This window comes from Cuculus canorus, chromosome 1, assembly GCF_017976375.1.
Source record: "Cuculus canorus isolate bCucCan1 chromosome 1, bCucCan1.pri, whole genome shotgun sequence".
NCBI lineage: Eukaryota > Metazoa > Chordata > Aves > Cuculiformes > Cuculidae > Cuculus > Cuculus canorus.
Window position 1 is genome coordinate 28,378,505 of NC_071401.1, and position 21,482 is coordinate 28,399,986.

The 21,482-nt window shown below is 41.3% G+C and overlaps 1 protein-coding gene across 3 annotated transcripts in view; it reads right to left on the reverse strand.

Moving 5' to 3' along the window:
- Window positions 1–2,200: 2,200 nt before the first annotated feature.
- FAM124A (family with sequence similarity 124 member A) overlaps window positions 2,201–21,482 on the reverse strand; it is a 56,353-nt gene continuing 37,071 nt past the window's right edge. For all 3 annotated transcript variants that reach the window (XM_054056774.1, XM_054056773.1, XM_054056775.1), the window contains exons 3-4: window positions 17,263–18,002; window positions 2,201–6,176 (exon numbers count right to left, since the gene is read on the reverse strand). In XM_054056774.1, the coding sequence (XP_053912749.1) occupies window positions 5,373–6,176; window positions 17,263–18,002 (1,544 nt within the window). In that variant the 3' untranslated portion in view covers window positions 2,201–5,372. The remainder of the gene's footprint in view (window positions 6,177–17,262; window positions 18,003–21,482) is intronic.

The window sequence follows — 21,482 nt, forward strand, 5'->3', positions numbered from 1 at the left end:
CCCATCATAGGATTTACAGGGCCTTGCAGGGCTTTCAACACTTAGTAGCTGGATTCCTCCCTCACATGCACACGTGCAATATGTTTCCTTCCAGTCATCGCACAACCTGTTTGTTCCTGGGCTGAGGGGGACAAGATCCTTCCCAGGTACAGAACTAACTTTGCCCAGAACTCTGCAATGACTTCTGGAACAGGAAGGGCTCAGTGAAGTTCTCTGAGTGAAGGCTGCAAATAAACATGACTATCTTCTCCCATAGGGCTTGAATTCAGTACAACTAATTGCCCTGAACTGCTGTGGAAACCCAACAAATGGAAAGATATTCGACAGGAAGTTTGACAAACTGATCCATTGGTAGCACAATGTAGCAGTTGGTCACACAGTGATCTGAACACAGTTTTTGGCTCAGGAAGTCTGGACATAGTGTAAATTTAGCAATTTACGCTATGCTGAGTCCTGGAAGCTTGGAAAGGACGCCACAGGGAGGATTGTCCTGTACTCACAGGATCACTGTTCGGCTCAGATGAGAGAGAATTCATTATCAAAACAGAAATAATTTTGAGTTAGTTTGAGGAAGAGTCAACACAGTTTTATAAAAGGAAATCACACCTCATAAATCTATTAGAGGCTTCAAAAGGCATCAACAAATAGGTGTACAGTTTTCCAAAGCCCTTCATCAGAGCCTCTTAAAGAAACCATGCTGTGTGGGTTTAAGAGGTAAGATTGTGTGAATAAAGGACTGATTAAAAGGCAGGAAACAGAAGGTAGAAATAAATAGCCAGTTCTGACAGTGGAAGGAGGTTGGCAGTGGAGTCATGCAGGGATTTGTACTCAAACTTACATCGTTCAGCATGACTTAAACCTGGAAAAAGTGGAGTTTCATCATATGGGAGTTTGATCGAAGTTATTAAGCATCCAAGACAGTAAATATCATGCACAACTGAGGAAGCTGCAGAAAAGTCTCACAATAGACAGCAACTGGGCAACAGAAAGGCAGAAGAAATTCAAGGTAGCTAATTCTAAAATTAATTACATTAAAAAAATGTATTTATGTATACATGATAGTAGGCTCTGAGCTGACTTATACTGCTTGTGAGTCAGGGCTAAATAAAAAATCTATGAAAAGGGTAGCTCAGCACTCAGCTGTAGTCAAAGCAGCAAGTCACATTCTTAGGAAAAGAACAAAGAATAGGGCCACAAAGATGGCCACAGAGTTGGAGCACCTCCCATATGAGGACAGGCTGAGAGAGTTAGGGTTGTTCAGCCTGGAGAAGAGAAGGCTCCAGGGAGAGCTTCTAGCAGCTTTCTAGTACTGAAAGGGAGCCTACAGGAAAGATTAGGAGGCACTCTTTTATCAGGGAGTGTAGTGATAGGATGAGGGGTACTCAAAGAAGAGGGCAAGACCACAAGTTCAAACATGGGAAATTCTGACTGCAGATTAGGAAGCAATTCTTCACCACAACAGCAGTTAAGCACTGGCACAGTCTGCCCAGAGACACTGTGAAATTGACACCTCTGGATATTGTCAAACGTGATCAGATGAGATCCTGAACAACCTGATTTGAATTCAAAGCTTTGAGGTTTGAGCAGATTTGTGCCTGCTTTCAGCAGACACTGGATTAAATGACTTCCAGAGGCCTCTTCCAATTCCTGATGTTTCTATGATTCTATAACCACCATATAAACACATATAAACCTCACTTTGTTAAACCATAAAGCCAAGAACAAAGCCAAACCTACATAGCTTTGTATATACAATGCAATATTTATGTGTAGGCACATGCCATGAGGGGAATAAAAAAATGTATAATAGATACCACAACACATTAATGGAAACAATAGGGAAGCACTATTATGAAGGCCAGTGTACATGAAACAAACCAAGATGAGATTTAAGCATGCAGGATTACTGATCTGTGTCATAGCTCCCATTTTATCATTCAGCTTTACTGGAGCAAATGATTTACAATAACACTGTAGGATTCAAAAGATCCTGTCTGCAGAGGCAAAGCTGAGTCCAACATAAAAATATTTTTGCTATGTTTATTTTGTAATTATCCCATTGACTCACACTGCCAAGAGCTGGAGAGCTTGTGTCACTCCATTCATTCTGAAGCCTCGTTAAAATAGTCAGTGAGTCTGCAATTCTTTATAAATGAACACGCAGAAGGCTGAACACAACTGACTTTTCACCTCTATTTTATTTCACAGAAGCAATGCATTTCAGGGGTTGAGGAGGAGAGAAAGTTCAGGGAAAACCTGCAGTTCTCATATGACATTGTTCCTAATTTAACCAAAACAATATGATACATAAGTAAATGCCATGAAACTTATGCATAATCAAGTCTCTGAAGAGATCAATCCCTTCTTAAGCAACGGCAAGAGAATTAAGGACTCCTAACTTCAGTGAAACACTGTTCAAAATCTGACTTTTTAAATTACAGACAAAGTTCTTCTGTACACTATCATCTCTGTTTTCCTGACAGTAGGACACCCAAGTTATTAAAAAATTTGGTTGCAAGCACCATGAATGTAAACACTTCAAACTTTCATTTCTAGTTAAGTATCAGTAAACATAACAGAAATATTTGCAGGGAGAACCAGTGGAGACAGCATAAATTCAGAGTCTGTGGAGGCTCATTTGCCTTTCTTCTCATATGAATTAACGTGGTAAAATCTGGAGCTGAGATGTCTGCAGGGCTGCTGGTTAATGCCACACATAAGCCTCACGACTGACACTTGAGCTATCCTGTGCTTGTTTGTAGACTTCCACTACCAGTGCTTCCAGCTGTGTAAGGAGGCAGTCCCTTGATGTGCTGAACTCCTTGCAGAAGCACACCCTGGGCAGAAGGATGTTTCAAAGCTTCCTCTTCATCGAAAGCCCCAATCAGCTTCGGTTGAGAGTCTGGATGTTGGCATGATTCCAGGATCAGATAGATCAGCTCAAACCAGCTCTCTGAAGACTTTTTGATTTCATGTTCAGATCAAATGTTATCTGTATTATTAAAATATTTTGAAAAGACTTTTCTTTCCACTCTCCCAAATAATGAATATTAAAATTTTTAACATATTCAAATCAACTTATTTCTATTGTTTGTCATATCTGGAAGTGGCTAGTGGTGAAATGGCTGTCCCATGAATAATGCTATTTCATAATTTATTTTTGTACTACCACAAATAAGACAGAAAATAATGAATTGTAAGTTCAAACCTGTGGAGTCTGACTGTTCTAGGCATCACTGCTCATACAGTCAATTGAGAGCTGATGGAAAAAACTTCTGGTCTGACTTCACAGTGTTTTATAATAGTTTTGACAGGGTACAAACAATGACACAGAGCACAACTTTGGATAACATGGATCTGAAATGTTCAGATGGGCATTTGATCTAAGGGACATGAAAGTCAGAGGAAAGACTGTATGGGCTCTGAAGGAGTGCAAGTAAACACGTGCACACCATGACAAATCCTTCACTAGTGTTATTTCTGGTCCCAGACCTTTCTTAAGAGAACAGTTTACCCAAAACTGCAGTAAGCCTAAACAGTTTTGAGGGCAGGAGGAAGCTGATAATCTCCTCTGTTCTTAGAGCTTGAATAGATTTTCCTATTTATACACTGAGTTTAGCACAAAAGACAAATTCTACCTCTGGTACATGCTATGACAGCATCTCACAAAGAGGCTTGGACTGATGCCTTTTTCCCTGTGTGGAAAAAATGACAGCAAAAGGAAAAAGCCTTGAGGAGTATCATCCTGACTCTTAACTGTCACTCTGGCCTCTTCTGGGCTGGGGGTACATAGAATCCCCCTTCCTCCCCAATAAACCCGCACTCAGTTTCCCTAGGCTTTCTTCCAGAACCGTTTGTACAAACCACATTTACTTAAAGAGGCCAGGGAAGCTGTTCCACTTTTTGTAATTATTATGTAGATTATGTGTGTGCTTCTCTCTCTTTTTTTTTTTTTTTTATTTCCCAAAGCAGCGATTCTCCTGAGTAAAACTATCTGAAAATACAGTATACATTTTTCTCCTCAAATGTATTTTTATTCCATACACCACAATGCCAATGCCATCATGGTAGATCTTCAGCATCTATACCTGTATACAGGTTACATACAGCATTATGCATATACCTTCTGACATGGTTATTTTCTCACTGGCCAGACCAGAGCTGCAATCAGCGTCACTTCTCTGCCAAAAAGGTAACTTTTCAGAACGTGCATAACGCAACCTGTACATATAACTTTAATCTTGGTGAAGGTACTTAGCTCTCCTATTAACAGCTTTTTACTTACTTTTTATTTTCAAATATCAAATGAATTGGAGCAGAACAGGTTATCCAGAATGTGTATTTCAAAAGCATCACTTGAAAAGTCAGTAAAATACAATCCATTCTCCCTTCAGAGAGAGGTATTTGAGAAGAAATGTGTTTTACTCAGAAAGAAGTATGCTTCCATTGGAAATACGAAGAATAAGTTTTTGCATTAATGATTCCTAACAGAAAAAACATGGAACTGCCATGTATTTTGGATTAGCGGTGGAGCAATATATAAAAATGCTGGGTGATGTTCCTTCTTTAGTATTCCAAAAAGGTAAGCTCTGATTAGCAAGCATGGTGTATTTGGGTTTACCATTGTCTACACAAGTGGGTCAGATAACAGCCTAGAGGGCTCCTGTCCAACTGGAAAGGACAGGCTTTTTGAGTGGGTGGGCTGAAAATATTCTGTAAGGTTTCCCTTTTGGCACTTCCCATATCTTGGTCAAAGCAACAGCAGAGCTTCTTCTTCCTTGGTGAAAGTGTGAAGCTTCTCCCCACCTCAGCACTGCCAGCTCTCAGAAGTTAGAAGGAATTGTGTGTGTCCTCACAGGAAATGTTTTGCCTGACTCTACTGGAGGAGATGTGTTACTGGGACCTGCTGTGCTCAGAGCTGCCTTTGGAACTTGTGAAAGGAAAAGAAGACCTCTCTCTTCTCCCATCTTTCCTGAGTCAAGGGAATTTCTCAGAAAAGTTAAAGCAGTTTGGTGTCACAAAACATCAGTTTCTTCCAAAGAAATCTGGATTATTGTGTGCCTCTCACAGCATTTCCTTCACGACGACTCCAAAGGGCAGTCACAGGAACGACCCACTTTGCACTGCCATGGACAAACCTCTGATTATCCCCTCCAACACAAACACGCTGTGTGCAAGCTCAGACTGTTTTATTGTAAATAATTTGGAGACATACATCTCTGAGGGATCTGAATGCTTTCTTCAAACATTTAGCATGTTCTGCTACATCACCTTCTCCTCTGTGAGGAACTTCCTGCTAGCTCAAGGTGCACCCACTGCTCTTATTCACAAGTAGGACACGTTTGCCCTTGAAGGTGTAAGACAAAGAAACTTCATATGTAAAATTCTTCTTCTTTAGCTGGTGAAGCTGGGCAAACACTGCCACAATCACTCAGAGAACAAGGAGCTGCTCTGGAGGACTGTTGGGACTGTTGTTTGGAGAGAGATGCTGATGTGAATGAGCTGGATGACCATACAGAGAGAGGAGGCAGTGGACCATCAGCTGACTCAAAGATATTGTGCATAGCTGATACAGGCCTTCCACTAGTGGCTGCCCATTTAGTTTTACCAACAGTTTGCTTCTGTGGGGGAAGAGAGGCTTCCAAATCACTGCAAAATCCATTAAGGACAGAGTATGCAGAGACCACAGACAGGTCTGAGAAGGACAGCTTCATCCCTGTATCTACATCAGTCTCCTGGCTGCCCTCCAGGTCATCAATGTTAAGCCTGGGACTGCATCTCCATGTTTTTAACCTGGCTGCAGGTGACCCAGAATTTAAAAACTGAAATGGCTCACTGAAATGAAAAGTCTCTGAGGCTGAGGAGGTGTTCACTGTGGGCAAGCAGAACAGAGACTTGCTTCGTTGAAATGACCATGAAATACTGGAGGCACTGCTGGATCTGCGTGTGAAGTCTCCTTGATCACTGTGTCTCAAGTCCTCCTGGGAGAAACCAAGATGATGACCAAGGCCATTTGTGTGATGTACCTTGTTTTGACTCATTTCTTTTGGTTTCTCAGGGACAGATTGGTGGCTCTCAGGAAGAAAGGCTGGCAGAGTGGTGAAGCGGGAATCTGTTGACACAGATGGATATGGTCGCTTTTTCTTTGCAGACTTCCTACACCAACTGTGCGCTTGCTGCAGCCGGGAGAGGGAGAAAAGATTACATTAATACAGAACTGGCAGTCTTAAAACCGTAAGTCTCCATTGCTGAGTTGTTACTGCAAATAATTACGAAGCAGACTTCATTCAGTATGCTTGCAGCAAATGTTTCACTTCAGTAATAAAAAGAACGCACCCTGCCAAAATTCCAAATATTTACATAAGGAGCCTTGAAGACAACAAGAATAAATGGTAGAGGGACTCTGCCTTGAGGGCTGAATTACACTAGCTTGAAATTCTCACTTACTATTGACTTGTTCAGATTCATTCATATTCTGTCTTCCAACATTACTGCCTTAGTGGACAGCCAAAGAACAAAAATCAAGAAATGGAGATGTATGCTACCATCATTATTATTTCTCATTTACTACTTACTGTAGTGCAAATCTTTTTATTTTTCTCTCTGAAACATCAAGAAACCTTTAGAAAGCAATTTCCTCTGCTGTCACAATAGGCATTTAACACTCCTTTCAACTCCTTCACATTTTTAATTTCACATCTGGTTAGTTGAACAGTTCACCTTAGAACCCACTTACTCCTATAGACTTTAAGTACAGTTTTGCACACCTAATTTCACAAAATCATAGAATCATAGAATGATTTGAGTTGGAAGGGACTTTAATGATCACCCAGTTCCAAACCCCCTGCCAGGGGCAGGGACACTTCCCACTCGATCAGGCTGCTCAAAGCTCCATCCAATTTGCTTGTAGACTCCTAGACTGAAGACCTAACCTCATGGTTATGATCTGAATCTGGACCTGAATCTCATCCCTAGGGCAGGATTCACTTGTCTACCTGACAGATACTTGAGCACTTGCACAGGGGGAGCAGCTGTGACAAATGGGGACCCAATGTCCTTCTCAAGAAGCTGCTGGAGGCCAAGTGGCCTTCCTATGGGATTAGACACTGATGTGTGGGAAATTGAACTGAGTCCCTAGTGTTCTAAGTGAGCTCTAAGCAATCATAAGTTTTTTTCATCATCACACCTCTCTCAATTAGGCTTTTAGAAGTCTGCATTTTAGAAGCTTAATTTACATTCTTCTTAGTGGAATTTTTCACTTAGTACGAAAAAAAGCTAGATTTGTGATCCAAAAGAGACAGTCATACCCTCAAGAAGAAGCATTAATCTCAGATATAGGACTTGTCCGTTGTAATCAACAGAGAAGAAAGTACTAGGTGTTTGGCCCCTATGTGCTATTAAAGTGACAAGGCTACGACACACATGATTCCGGGCAGTCTTAAGTCAATTTAAAAAATCATTAATGCACTGTGTACAATATTGCTATGGCCTCATCCAGAATGCTGCACATGACTGAAATATGCCTAAGTGAAAAAGAATAAATTCAAACTGAAAAAGATGCAGCCACAAAAAAAAAAAAGATTAACTATCCATTAAAAAACCTGAACCACAAACTAATAAAAGGTTTCTAATCACAACAGAAGCAGAAGAGTCTTCTGGGGTGAGTAATGGATAAAGATAGATCTTGATAATTTTACCAAAGAGATTATATGACACAGCAAAAAGTATTGAGACCTGGCAACAAAGGAGGTCCTTTGTAACCACTGTTTCTAAAACAACTCCATTCATTGGTGCTTTAATACCTTGCTAGTGCACATTAAATTGTCTTAGTGACCCATATCTATCATAACTATCTTCTGGTTTTCATTGCAGTGATTTTAAAGGCAAAAATTGACTCTCACATCTGCAAAAAATGTTTGGCTCTTTCATGTTTGTCTAGCTAGAGGTGATTTATAGGACAATCAAACCATAGGCATTCACTTGGGAGTTGTAGATGAATATCTAATATATACCAATATACGTGTAATGAGGTATGTTAATTCATAACCTTTTTCTGTATAATATAATACAGTGTTTTCCTTAATGCCATAAAGAATTAAATGAATTAATGTGAAAATTAATCACAGTAGTGTAGCAGTTTCATTAACTGATAAGAAACTGAGTACAGAGAGTCAAATGGTCAAGAAAAGATTTAACAGAAATCCCTTTAGACCTCTACAAGCAACATTATTTTATTTATACAATAGGCGAGATAATTTGTTTTAAAAATTACTCAGCAAGATAAAAGACTTGCATCCATGAAGAAATTACCAGTTGCTTCTTAACTGAAGATATTTGTAGATAAGCCAGCAATAACAATATGACAGGCTGAAAGTACATGACCATTTTGATTAGTTTTTTTTCAAGAAAACACTCCCCATGTAATTGTTATTTGCACTAACCAAAGTTACTATTTTTTTTTCTGTTCAGGAGCTCTGAGACCATATACACTACATGGACTAAACCACCACGCTTGCTGAATCAACAGAAGTACCTCCAGAATACTCCTATTTCTCAGAGAGAAGATGATGATGATGATGATGATGATTATTATTATTATTATTATTATATTATCAGTATTAACTGACCAGACCTGACGCTTGCACTGAGGAGTGTTCCGTGGGCAGTACAAACACCTTGTCTTGTCTGTATAATGACAGATGACACAAAAAAAAGCCAAGACTAACCCTATAGCTTGGGAACCAAGAGTGGGAGGGGAGAGATGAAGAGATGGTTATAGAACATGTTCTAACCCGTTACAGTGAGACAAGGCTCAATTGGATCACCTCACTCAGTGTGAATGCACACATGGTCAAATACAGAGGTTTTCTTACCCTTGGCCAGCAAATGTCTATGTGCAAGACTGAACAGCAAGTTAACATCAAGTTTCTTGTGCAACTGAAGAAATCTGCCATAGAAACTTTTCAGTTATTGACTGAGGCTTATGGTGAGGAGTGCATGTCTTGTGCATGTGTTTTTGAAAGGCATGAACAATTTCCGGAAGGCAAAGAAAGTGTGAAAGATGATGATAACCCAGGCTGCCCACACACAGCAGTTACTGATGACAACATTAAAGAAGTGTGAGATGTGATTAGAAAAGGCAGAAGGCTGCGTGCTCAAGCAGTAGCTGAGAACCAGGGTTCATTTGAACAGGGAATGTGTTTGATGCATTCTAATGGAAGAATTGAACATGAAAAGAAGTTTTGTGCAAAAATGGTTCAAAAAATGTTGCCAGATGAACAAAAAGAACATCGCAAGGAATTGCATTTGCACCTTTAGCAACGCATTGAGGATGAGCCATATTTGTTAAATTTGGTAATTACTTGTGATGAAACTTGGGTATTTATGTATGATCTTGAAACCAAGTGAAATCAATGCAGTGGAAGTCAGCAACATCTCCAAGACCAAAAAAAGCACACCAGTTATTTGCAGTTCAAGGCCATCTTGATTGTTTTCTTTGATATCCAGGGTGTTGTGATGGCAGAGTGGCCAGTTGGTAAATCATCAGTATTACATTGAAACTTGATGAAATTGCATGAATGTGTGAGGAGTAAATGACCAGAATTATGGAGAAACTGGTGCATTTCGCACACAGACAATGGGCCAGCCCACCATGCCTTATCTTTGAGGCAGTTTTTAACTAACAACGCCATCACTGTGCTTGAGTACCCACCCTATTTTCCAGACCTGGCTCCCTGCAATTTCTGCTTCTTCCCAAAGATCAAGCTGGTGCTCACAGGAACCCAGTTTTTGTCCATAGCAGACAGGAAAGCAAAAACAATGGACATCCTCAATAGCCTTTCAGAAAATGATCTGCAGGATTGCTTTGAATGTTGGCAGCATCGTATGTTGGCAGCTGTGTATCAACTCAGAAGGGAACTATTTTTAAGGTGATCATAGTTGATTATCTTAATTTGTTAAATAAAAAGAGTAGGTAGGATTTAGTCATCTAGTTAATGTAGTCTGGAGAGTAATGAAATTTTCCTTAAAGGAAATTCCTCTACCTGCTTAGCTGTATTGATCTCTAGGTCCTTGGGCTGTATTGAGTACATATCCATTCCAGTGAGAACACAGACTGCAGCTCACTAAAAGATACCTGCAGTTAGACACCAGTTTTGGGTGTCTACAACGTGAAGCTGTACCAAATCTTGCACAGATAACTCTGACGCGTTCATCTTGCTTCAGTGTATAGAGGAGATATTTTACACACTAGTTAAAGTCTTGCGTATTTAGATGATCACAATAAATTGTATTCTTATTTATTGACATAACTTTTGACATGTGTCCCAAAGAAAAGGTAATTTAATTTGAGCTCTCAGGTCTCACCACTGGTGAGATGCTGGGTCTGTGTAATTGTAGGTATACCTGCTGTATCCTACCTGGCCTGAAAGCACATGCACAGGGCACTTTGTATCAGGGATCTCACTGCCTGGGAATGTTCCTGGGCACATTTAATTTAATACAGTTAAAGTCTTAAGGATTTCAGGAATAAAGAACAGACACAAGATTTACTGTTTTGAACTTTTTCGAATCATAGAATCATAGAATATTTTGGGTTGGAAGGGACCTTAAAGATCATCTAGTTCCAACCCTCTGCAATGGGCAGGGACACCTCCCACCAGACCAGGCTGCCCAAGGCTCATCCAACCTGGTCTTGAACACCTCCAGGGATGGGGCATCCACAGCTTCCCTGGGCAACCTGTGCCAGTGCCTCACCACCCTCATGGTGAAGACATTCTTCCTTATATCTAGTCTAAATCTGCCCCTCTCCAATTTATAGCCATTCATCCTAGTCCTATCACTACAAGCTTTTGTAAACAGTGCCTCCCCTTTACAATCTTTACAAACTCTCCAGCTTAAATCTGTTAGTTATGGATTGTGGATATACAACATAATGACTACAGATGCAACCAAATGACCTGCACTCAAAAGGATGCTTACCTGAGGCATCACCTACAAGGGTACGAAGCAGAGTGCACCACCAGGATAAATGGATGAGGTGAAATGAAACACCCCTGCTACAAACCTCAGAGGGTCTCACATAGGAACTTTTAACCAAAACACAGAAAGTAGAGATTTAAAGGAACAGGGAAAGGGACTTCTAAGTGGGAGCTCTTGGAAAGGGCAACCTGCCCCGTGCAGATGAACAGCTTTAAGTACTCAGCCTAACTGGAACATGCTTACACTAATAAGAAAAATCTACTTTAGGTAAGATATTAGTTTTAAGGTTTTGTTACTTAATTTTTTTTTTTCCTAGATCTTTTAATGTTCCTGTGGACAGCTAAGAGCATTTCCTTTTGTATAAGGTATTTGCAGTTATTCCTGTTATTGGATCACAGCTCCAGGTCAAGCCCAGTTGGCCTGGCAGGAGGTGATGTTGGATCAGCAAAGAGAAGGAGAGAAGCACAGCCTGCCATTAGGATAGCTGCCAGCAGGGCAGGCCAAGAGACATTACTAACACAGCTTATTTCTGAACAGCTCTATTTACAGGTAGAATTGTTTACCTCAGTCCTTTTTGTTTAGATGTGTTATGATTTAGAATACCTATTTTCCAATGCTGCTCTTCATGATATGGGCAGAAAGGGGAAATAATAGGGGGAGATTTTTTTAATACTTTCATCTTAAAGTAACATAGCTGAAAGCTTTCCTCACTGTGAGAATACTGGACTGCACAACTGTATTACAGGTAGAGTGGCAGAAGCTCCATCTCAAGACATACTAGTGAATACAGATTACAGACTAATCCTATGTTGTAGAGAACTGGATTAAGTGGACTAATAAGACTTTTCTATATCTACATTCTGTAGCTTGTCAGAAATCACAGAGAGGATTCGATGATTTATCCATGATTAAAACTCAGGCAAAACTACCTGTGCTAAAGCCATTGATTGTGCTCCCTTGTACCACCCTGGCACAGCACGGGGAGAGCTGCATGAAGCTCTCGGTCCTCCTCATTTTAACTTTACAATGCCTCACCGTCCCATAAAGTTCAAACTGGAATTACACATGTGACTGCTCTCAGGAGAAACCACAACAAGCAAGCGTGAGATGACAATCTTCCACTTCCCTTTCAGTCATGGGATGCTGAAAACAGCAAGACCTATTTTTGTGCCTTGAGTACAGTGTGATGCACATGAAGATACTCTTTTCAGCAGAACAGCCTTCTCCCTCCACCCCAGCTTGTCTCTTGGCTTTGGAAGCCATTTAATCTGCTTTAATTTTCCTGAATTCTTTTCTTTTTTTAAGCTTATCTTCACCCTTCTCACAGCTTGCCTTCAGCATTGCCTGATACCTGACTGCAGCCCAGCAGAGCCCTGCCTGGTACAGTCGTGCTTCCTGTGTTGGGCTTAAGCATGGCAGAGATGCTGGATAGGGGGTCACTTCTCTGAGAGCACTAAGACTGACGTGTTGATTTTGAATGAAATTCCAGATACAGGGAGAGTCATATGTCAGACTTTGCCATAAAACCACACCGCAAACACGATCATTGACTAAAGCGACTGAGATTAGCTCTTCAACAGAACAGATTTTTTTCATCTGGCGCTAGTCTGTGCTCATTCATAATCTCTGCGCAAATCTTTGTGAAGCCTGGAGGGATTTAGGGTCTTTGTGCATTACAATGGGCTGCAGAAGAATTTCATGGTGAAAATCTGGGAATGCCATAAACAGCTTGGGGCAAATCTCACAGAAATGCACTATTGACTTCACCTGGGCTGCCTCTACCTGACATAAAAAATCCACAAGTGCTTCTGCAGTCTATTTTAAGGTATGTGCTTTTTAAGAAAGCAAATAGATATATATTATCTCTATTAAGCACTGCCAGTGAGGCTCTGCTGAGGTCAGAACACAGCCAGCACAGCAATGACATCACCATCTCGAGCCCAGATTTTGCCTGCCTTGCTTAACGGGAATGTGACAGTGAAATCTATTAAAACCAGTGGGATTGATACAGGTGAAAAAGGTCAACACAGGAAAAAGTGGCAGAGGTTTGTCCTCAATATTATCATAATAAACCTTACTTGAAAGGCAGAATGCATTCAGAAGGGCAGTATATCAAAAGGCAAACTGCACAACTTTGATCTAATATTGAATTGAACACAATCGTTGTATTCATCATTTTACAAATCATTAAGCCATTTCTTTACTCAGCCTGCAGAGACTTTCAGCGGACAAAAGCATTTCAGTTTTCAGGAGGAAAAAAACCTACTGTGTGCTTCAGGCAGGGACACAGGACATAGATGCCACAAAGCCCAAGGCCCCTAAAATGGTAGGGGATTGATTAATGGTCCAAGGCAATTTACATGTTTCATCAAGATAATACCAATACCGGATGACCATGAAGACACCCAAACTGGAAACTAAGGGAAGGGAGAAGGAACACTGCTTTGTGTTGGAGAGAGGAAATACAGAGCCAGGTGAGGTCTGGAAGGATTTGGTGGGCCAGCTGAGTAAATCCTACTGTGATCACACTGATCTGCATCCTAAACCTCTCAACAGCAGCAGCGGACCTTCAGCAGCAGAGGAAACTAAAATATTTCTTTTCATCTCAGTTGGGGCTGGGAGAGGAAAAACAAACGCTTTGTTCTAACCAAAGATCTTGTAATTATTTTGACCCCAGCAACTCAGTAATACCCACTCTTGCTACCTGTGTATGTAAGACGGTATTTTCTGCCCTGTCTGAGTCCTCTTGTCCCAGCTCCTTGCTTCAGTTACAAACAGTTTCCATCACTCTTTAAGAGGACACTGTCTCTGCTCCCCCAAACACATTGGAACAGTTGTGCATCATGGAAAAATCTGTCTGCCCAGTTCCACATTCAGTTATCTTGAGTGTGAGGTATGACCACAACCATACTTTTCGTGCAGATACCTACATGTTTTAAATAAACTGAGGGAAATACAGGCACTTGTATTCTCCTCCTTGCCCCAGATAAAAGGGGATGAAAAGATGAGTTCATGAGTTTCACAGACACCTGTATATAATACACTGAATGAGCAAAACAAGTTTTCAGCTATAAACTTTTGATTCTTTTTTTCTGTGTAATATATTTGCTGATGTCTGTATAGGCATGTAATCTTCATGCTGCTTCCCATCTTCAGGCATTTTGCACTGCAAAAGCCTAGCACAGAATGCCTTTATGCATGCAGCTGGTAGACATCTGCCCCCTTTAACACCTTCTGGCTACTCTAAGGACATATTCAATAGTAATATACTGATCTTGTACGTAAATGACTGCAGCTGACCTAATGACACCATCAGGGGATGACTACTTACTGACCATAGATCTGAAGTACTCATTTTGCACACCAAGCAACAGAGAAATCTCCAAGGTAGCAGAGATCTGAGGCTGCAGGTAGCAGAGCGGCAGGTTAATCGTTCTCAATGGCTGGGTTCACAATCAATCTTTTCAAAGAATCAAAGCTTCAGGTAATAAACCACCATAACCATTCCTAAATATGATTATACCACTTCTGAAGTCAAGATTATGGTTGCCTGATATAGGTAAGAATAACTCAGCAAATCAACTGAAAAAAACCCTCCAAATAAAAGCTGTAATCAGTTACCATTTGCACTGCTATTTCAAGTACGCTCTACAAAGCAACACTAGGCAGAAAATAACCACCCCATAAACAGTATACATTCATTAGCGCAATAACTGGCACAAAGGCCTGACAATGCCAGATCTGACTACCTTGTTTCAGGCAGGATTAGCATAAACTGGTATCAAATCACACATTTATATGTTTTTTTATTTCTCTTGGCTTTCTGGCACTGTTGTTTGCTTCTTGGTGCTGAAGTTGGTGGAGGAGGAGGGATTTCAGTAAGAAATAGGTTATGACAGGGTAAATCAGGTGCCTGAACATAGATGTTTCGTCTGTTCTGGCATCTCCTAAGGTGCCTGTCACTCCAGTACGGCACAGACGTCCTGTAGGTCCTGAGTCTAATCTGCCAGGGCACCTCTTCTGGGTGATTCAGGTAACCTCTGGCATGTAAAACCGCAGTAGGTCTTACACTTTAAGCACTGAGTCACTCACTGAGGAGAGAGATTAATTTGCTGTCTCCCCTCTTCCTCCCAAGTATGCCTGCATGTCCCCATACCCCCCCCCCCCCCAATGCAAGGTAGGCAGGAAATTCTGTCAAAATGTTATTTTACCTTTCCTTTACATTCTCATAACTTAAAGGAGCCATATGTGCACTTTCGTCTCTCTGTTCACTATTCCTGCTTCCTAAACATGCATGGCCAGGCGAGGTTCATCAGTTATTTACCTTTCCTGCTTCCCATGTTGCACTGCCAGGGGTGTAAGTTCATTAGCACTTCAGCTGTCTCTGTGTGGGTTATGTCTAGAGGCAGCCAGAAATTTGGACAAGACCTATAAAACTGTCAGTCCATTCAATATACCAGTATATAGCATATTCTTAGCTACATTATTTACATATTTTTCCCAGTGCCCTGACAGGAGCCCCGGAGAGCTCCTGCTTTTGGGCTTAGCACTACTGAAGCAGTGTGGATGTCTTCCCACAGGATGCAAACACGCTCTTAAGCCTTGCTCCTGCAAAAGCCAGCTGAAGCCTACGCTTTGCCTCAGCTGTTATATAGCTGTGGTTTGGGACTAACTTGCCATGTGGAAAAGTTAATGTGACAAAATAATTTTGAAAGGCTTCCCTGCAAATGAAGGAATAGTTTCTTGGTATTAAACAGACTTATTCTGCCCGTGAAAAATTTTATTTTCTCTTGCACTAACTTCATCTAAGCCCCTTGGTAATTGCATTTGCAAAACGGATTAGAGCATGGATCAAACCCTCTGGCAAGTATCCAAGTCTCGTAAGCACACTAAGAAAAACACAGAGGTCACATCTTGTTATTCTAATCATGGAGGTATATCCAAACTTTAAACATTAAACACTGCCCGTAATTTAACAGGGATGTTAATCTACCATTTTGGGTGTAATCAACAATTTTAGTTTGTAAAAAAGTGTAGTAGCCATATGAAGAAAATAAAAACATTCTAGTGATTACTAAATACCAACTGATGTGCAGGCTGAAAAATACTAGGAGGTTATTGTTAGGATTCATATAACTGGGAAGACATGGAAGTTACCACCAGCACTGCAGCATTGACAATATTGTTAATAACTGCTCTTCCTGATAAGTCAAAAGGTAGCACTTTTACTTTAAATGGTAAATACTATGATGGTTTTGAAGTCAGAACAAGTTAAAAGAATATAAGGAGTCCATGGATCACCAAATCAAGAGCTTCCTGTAACCTATGCTCTATCATCATTATCATTTTTTTACAATGAGGATGGCACCCACAATGCCTTTTCCACAGAAACAAGGTAGGACAATTTGACAAGCTTCATAAATGCAATACACTCTAAAAAACGCATCCTTCTTCAAAATCTGAACAACAGCCTTCCAAAACTAAACAGCAATAAATACCTCAGTACTGTAGGAATGCGCATTAACCTGACTCTGGATTGCCAGAGATACCCCCTCTGCAGAGCAGGGAGTTATTAAAAGCTTGCTGCTTGTTATCCCCTTTATCTCCCTTGGATGTGAAGCAGAGCATGCTGGTACATTGCCCAGAGATGGTGCCTACCGATGTCCTAACAAATACGCTCTACTTCAAGTTTCTTGGTTACAAGCACTTGAGATTAGTTCAAAAAGAGAGTCTGTGTGGGAATGTCTCTCTCAGGCTGCCCTCCAGGGTGCATTTCTTTTCCTTCACCACCTCTTTCTCCATCCTGATAATCATTGTGCAAAAGAGAGATGCAGTTTGTCACCCCATGATGCTAGAAAATAATGAGTACCATCAGGAATTCTGCTTGTCTTCCATAAAAATTTCATAGCTGCGAGCTACTTTGTAAACTCCTGTCAGTTCTGTGCCTGTATTTCTTATAAAACTACACTCATCAGCCATCATTTCTCCCCTTGGGCTCATAATTCCTTCTCTCCTCATTTTTTTAAACAATTGCCTCATCTCGCATCACTCTTTGCATAAACTGAGGTTGATTGATATCTGGACATTACCATCCACTGCTTTCCTGGTTAGTCACACACCCAGCAAGGGGGTTCAAGTTCTTTTTTAGTAGTACTGTCCTGGCTCTTTTTCCTAAGTCAGCACAAGAAAAAGTGCTGCTCCTTTTCTAGCTGTCATTGCAGGTTAAGCTTTCCTGCACAAAACCAATAAATGGGCTTCTGTTTCTCTGTGTACTGAACTCACCTGCAAAAGGATCCTGTTTCCATCGTGGTCTTCTGTTTGCCACCTGTCTTCACTGATGGGGCTGCAAGGGTTTGGCAAGAGAGGCACAAGCTGCCCTACATCTTTTACTCTGAACTCCAGCACCGCTGACTCTGTTGGCATCGGCACCTGTCCCTCTGGAAGTTTTTTTAAAGAAAACTGGATGTCTATTTCCATGTTAGAATAGAGAGGAAAAACACAAAAGTCCGTTTTTTTCTGACATACTGGTCTTTTCAGTATCAACTCGTACAATTTCAAAATGTCAACAAAATTTTCACTCCTGCAGTATATAGTGAAGCGGATAATTTCTTTCCCATAGTGCACTGGGCGAATGGACCACAGAGGAGTCTCTGGAGCCAAGGTGTAAAAGTCCTGACTACACGGCATGTAAGGGAGGAACTTCCCATGCACTCGTTCTGTGTGGTGGAAATGCCAAGGTGGCTGCTGAAAGGTTTCATGGAGCTGCAAGATCGGTTCTTCTCCATATTCCTCCTGCAGAAACAGAATGATGGCAAGGGCTGGCTGATGAATGCCAGCCTTACCTGGCTTCCTGTGCTTCTTGGGTGCTCGTCTTTCTGAGACACGAAACAGCTGGAGGTCTGGATGGATCCAGGCTAGAAGCTTATCGATGGCTTGCTGAAGAGTCTTGGATTCACCTGGGTCTGTGATGATATGTACACTAACAAGGAATGGGTCTTGTATGCCTTCCACAGAAAGTTCACCTGAGAGTATAAAACCAAAAACATCCCTTATGATTTGTAACCAAGTTGTCAACATTTCGGTGATCTTTAAAGAAACAGTCTATTCAGTCACACCAGGTTTTTTTTTAATCTCTTTCAAGCTCACCAGCAGTAAACTAAAAATAATGTACAGAGATACATCAACCAAGAAAATACTCAAAGATAGAGACATTTCAAGCATAACATAAGAGTTGCTTTTTTTAACTGAGGTAGCATCCAAAAGATGTTACCCAATGTGCTCTTCCAGGTTAGAAAAGAGCTGCCCCATAAAACTGAGAGGCAGGAAACACAAAAATACTGACGTAGAGTGAGGGTGAAAGGGACACTAATGATGTGTAGAATGATCAGAGTGGACACAGTGTTCATCCCACCTTGTTTTACTTTGTGCCAATTGGCTCAGGGCATGGAAATCACAGCACTGAACTCCACTCTATCACCTTGGCTTTGGAGTTTTCCACCCAGTTAAGAGCATTCTCTGTCCTGGAGGCAACTGTTTTAATAAGTACAGCAAAATTAATAGGGAGAGGTAATACCTTTTGTAGACCAACTGATACAGTTAGGAAAAGAAACAGGCAAGCCTTCAGGCACACAAGTCCTTCTTCAGGAAAAGATATTACTTGTCCCTGCAAATCCTGCACTGTTTATATCTTCAGACCATCAGGACTACAATACTACTTCAAGGTTTTTATAAGGTTAGGGAAGACTGGTAAAAGAAGGAAGCACAAAGAATTACAGTTACTCAGGGGAAAAAAGAAACCTCTAGCTAGCCTTGGAAGTGTTCACAGGGGCTTTGTCCGCTGTTGTCCTTGAAACATCTTTGATAGCTCAACAGAGCAATGGCTGGTTGGAGGGCAGGGGACAAATCGTCACTTCTGTTCTGCTGGAGTTGCATGCCAATAAAGATACATAGGAATGGAGATCCAAGACAGTTTAAGAAATTATCCAGGTAATATGGATATTTTTGCTGAAATTATTCCCCCTGTATGGTGTTCTCAAACCACCTCCATGTCTGAGACTCCAAGCCTGGGCACAAAGCCTAAATGTGTGAAGCCTTAGAAAGGCTTCCGAAGCTTTTCATTGTACAGAACACACTAATCCCAGGGGGATTGTCTCACAGGCTTTTCCCCCTCCTATTGGCAACCAGTAGGAACCTCTCCCTCCTCCCTCCTGGCATCAGAATAGCATTCCTGTGATACTTTAGCAATTGCTTTAATGGAGAAAGAGTATTATACAAGTAGTGTATTTTAGTTGTCTTTCAATGCAGAATAGCTGTGAGACCCAGAAAAAAGCTAGACGCAACTGCATAGCTTTCCAGATGTGTCTGGTAAATATACCATCAGCCTCCATTTAGAATCTGGAGAAAGATATGATATGCAGAGCAAGTATAGCATGTGTTTTGCCTAGGAGACGTACAGAAAAATCAAGTAAATAATAAAAAATACAATTACAGCTGAATTCTTGTCTCTGTGGAGTGGCTTTGTCAGATGGTTAATGGAAGACAAAACCGAAGCAAAAAAAAAATCTGTGTCAATATATGGCAAGAGGCTTTCTTGTGGCAATTGTTACAGGTAGGTAATTCTTTGAGATATCCCCTACGGATAGCCACAGTGTGGGAGAAAGACAAAGGAAGTGTAGGGACAGGTCCTCTCATGATGCTTTTCACAGGACAGCAGGACAGGAAGAAAAACAAATTGCAAAGGACAGTGATCTAATAAAACCAGAAGGAAAGTAATCACCATAGCTACACAGTCATTCATTTTCTAAGACTGGCATAGAAGATGTTCAGCTCTTTTCTCCCCTCATTTCCTTTGTTACACAAATGCAATCAAAGCCTGCAACAAGTGACAGGCTTGATATTTATGCATATAAATGACTGCAGCTCTGAAAGAAGCCCGGACACGACAATGTGAAGCAAACAGCCACCGCTCCTGTTGGCTTCTTGCTCTGCACTGAAAAAAAAACCCCAGAGCACAGCTTTTCTGCCCTCCTGTTGCTCAGCATGGTGCATAGACAGTGAATGGCTAAAGCATTCTTCAAAAGCGGAGGCTTGTGGGAGACAGCCCCAGCATTAGTATTCCGCAGCCATCGCTGCCTGTGCCCATCAGCACGAGATGCTTGCAGAGCCAGGCTCAGAAGAGCACCAAAGCGTGGCACACAGCTATCGTTAGGAGCCAGGGTTATAGCTACAGCAGAGCAAATGATCTTCTATCTTTATAGAAGCCACTATGCTGAAGGGGGTAAAGTGTAACAAAAGAGCACAGAAAGCGCTTCAGTATCTATTTTATGTTAGCAAAGATGCTTTTACTACAACACTTTTAAACCTTTGGTTAGGTGGCTCCTGTGCTTATAAAATGGCAGCCCTTTCTGTTTTGGTAAGAAAAAGAGAAACAAGAAAAGCAGAAATATGAGGCAAGGAGTGAGGACAAACTTCCTCTGAACTGATTATAAGTTGCAAATTGTTTCTATGTTACTAACAAGTCCTTTTGCTTCGACTGACAAGGAAAGTGGGAAAACCACACCATTTCTCATGACACAGTTCAATTTGCCCCTGGCAAATTGTTACAGAACCAAATGAAAGCTCTGCATATGTATTAGCCCTCCTGTCTACTAGTTAATCCCACAGAAAATATCAAAATGCTGAGGCATCTATTTGAAAATAAGCTCCACAGTTCTCACAGCTAATACATTTTTTTCTTTCCTATGACAGGGGGGAATTAGTTCTCTTTGAGTTGGCAAAGCATTAACATTGCTTGGAAGTAAATTACTACCAGGACTGAAAGAGGGTTCTAAACTTTTTACACCTCTTTTAGGTAGTATTAACCACCCATGAGAGGTTAAAGCAAACAGTCAGCCCAAATGCTGTGGGGCTGTCACACTTGATGTCTTAAAGCTGGAAGTTGAAAGTGGACTGACATTTTATGACTAAGCTCTGGATGGGTCCTTCTCTATATATTACTTTTATTTCAGTGTTGATGCAATATTGCTGAGTGGAGGAAAAAGAAAGTCCTGCAAAGCAGAATGGTAGTCTTATCCTGTGGCTTTCATCACTTCCCTGCCCGGAATCTTTTCATCAGAAAGACAGTCTGACAGAAAGCAGTGGATGCTGTCAAGTCTGTCTGTGTCAAGTCCCTCGTTTTGGTACAACTTCACTGAAATTCAAGCTGCCTTCTCTTGGGGACCGACAGGACAGGTACCTACCTGTCTAGCACAGTTGCCTGCAACCCCTGCAGGGTATATAGAGAGGCCGCCTCTCTGAAAAACCTACGGAGGATGATCTCGCCTTTCTAATTCCTATACTCCCCCCTCTCTCTGCTTGGAACAGTGGTACCTGTAAAGGACAACTCTCTCAGCATCCAGAGCTGCTCAGACCTCTTCTGGCCAGAGGTGCAGTTATGGTTTAAACTCAGCTGGCAACTAAGCACCACGCAGCCACTCACTCGTTCACTCTTAGCCCTCAACCCA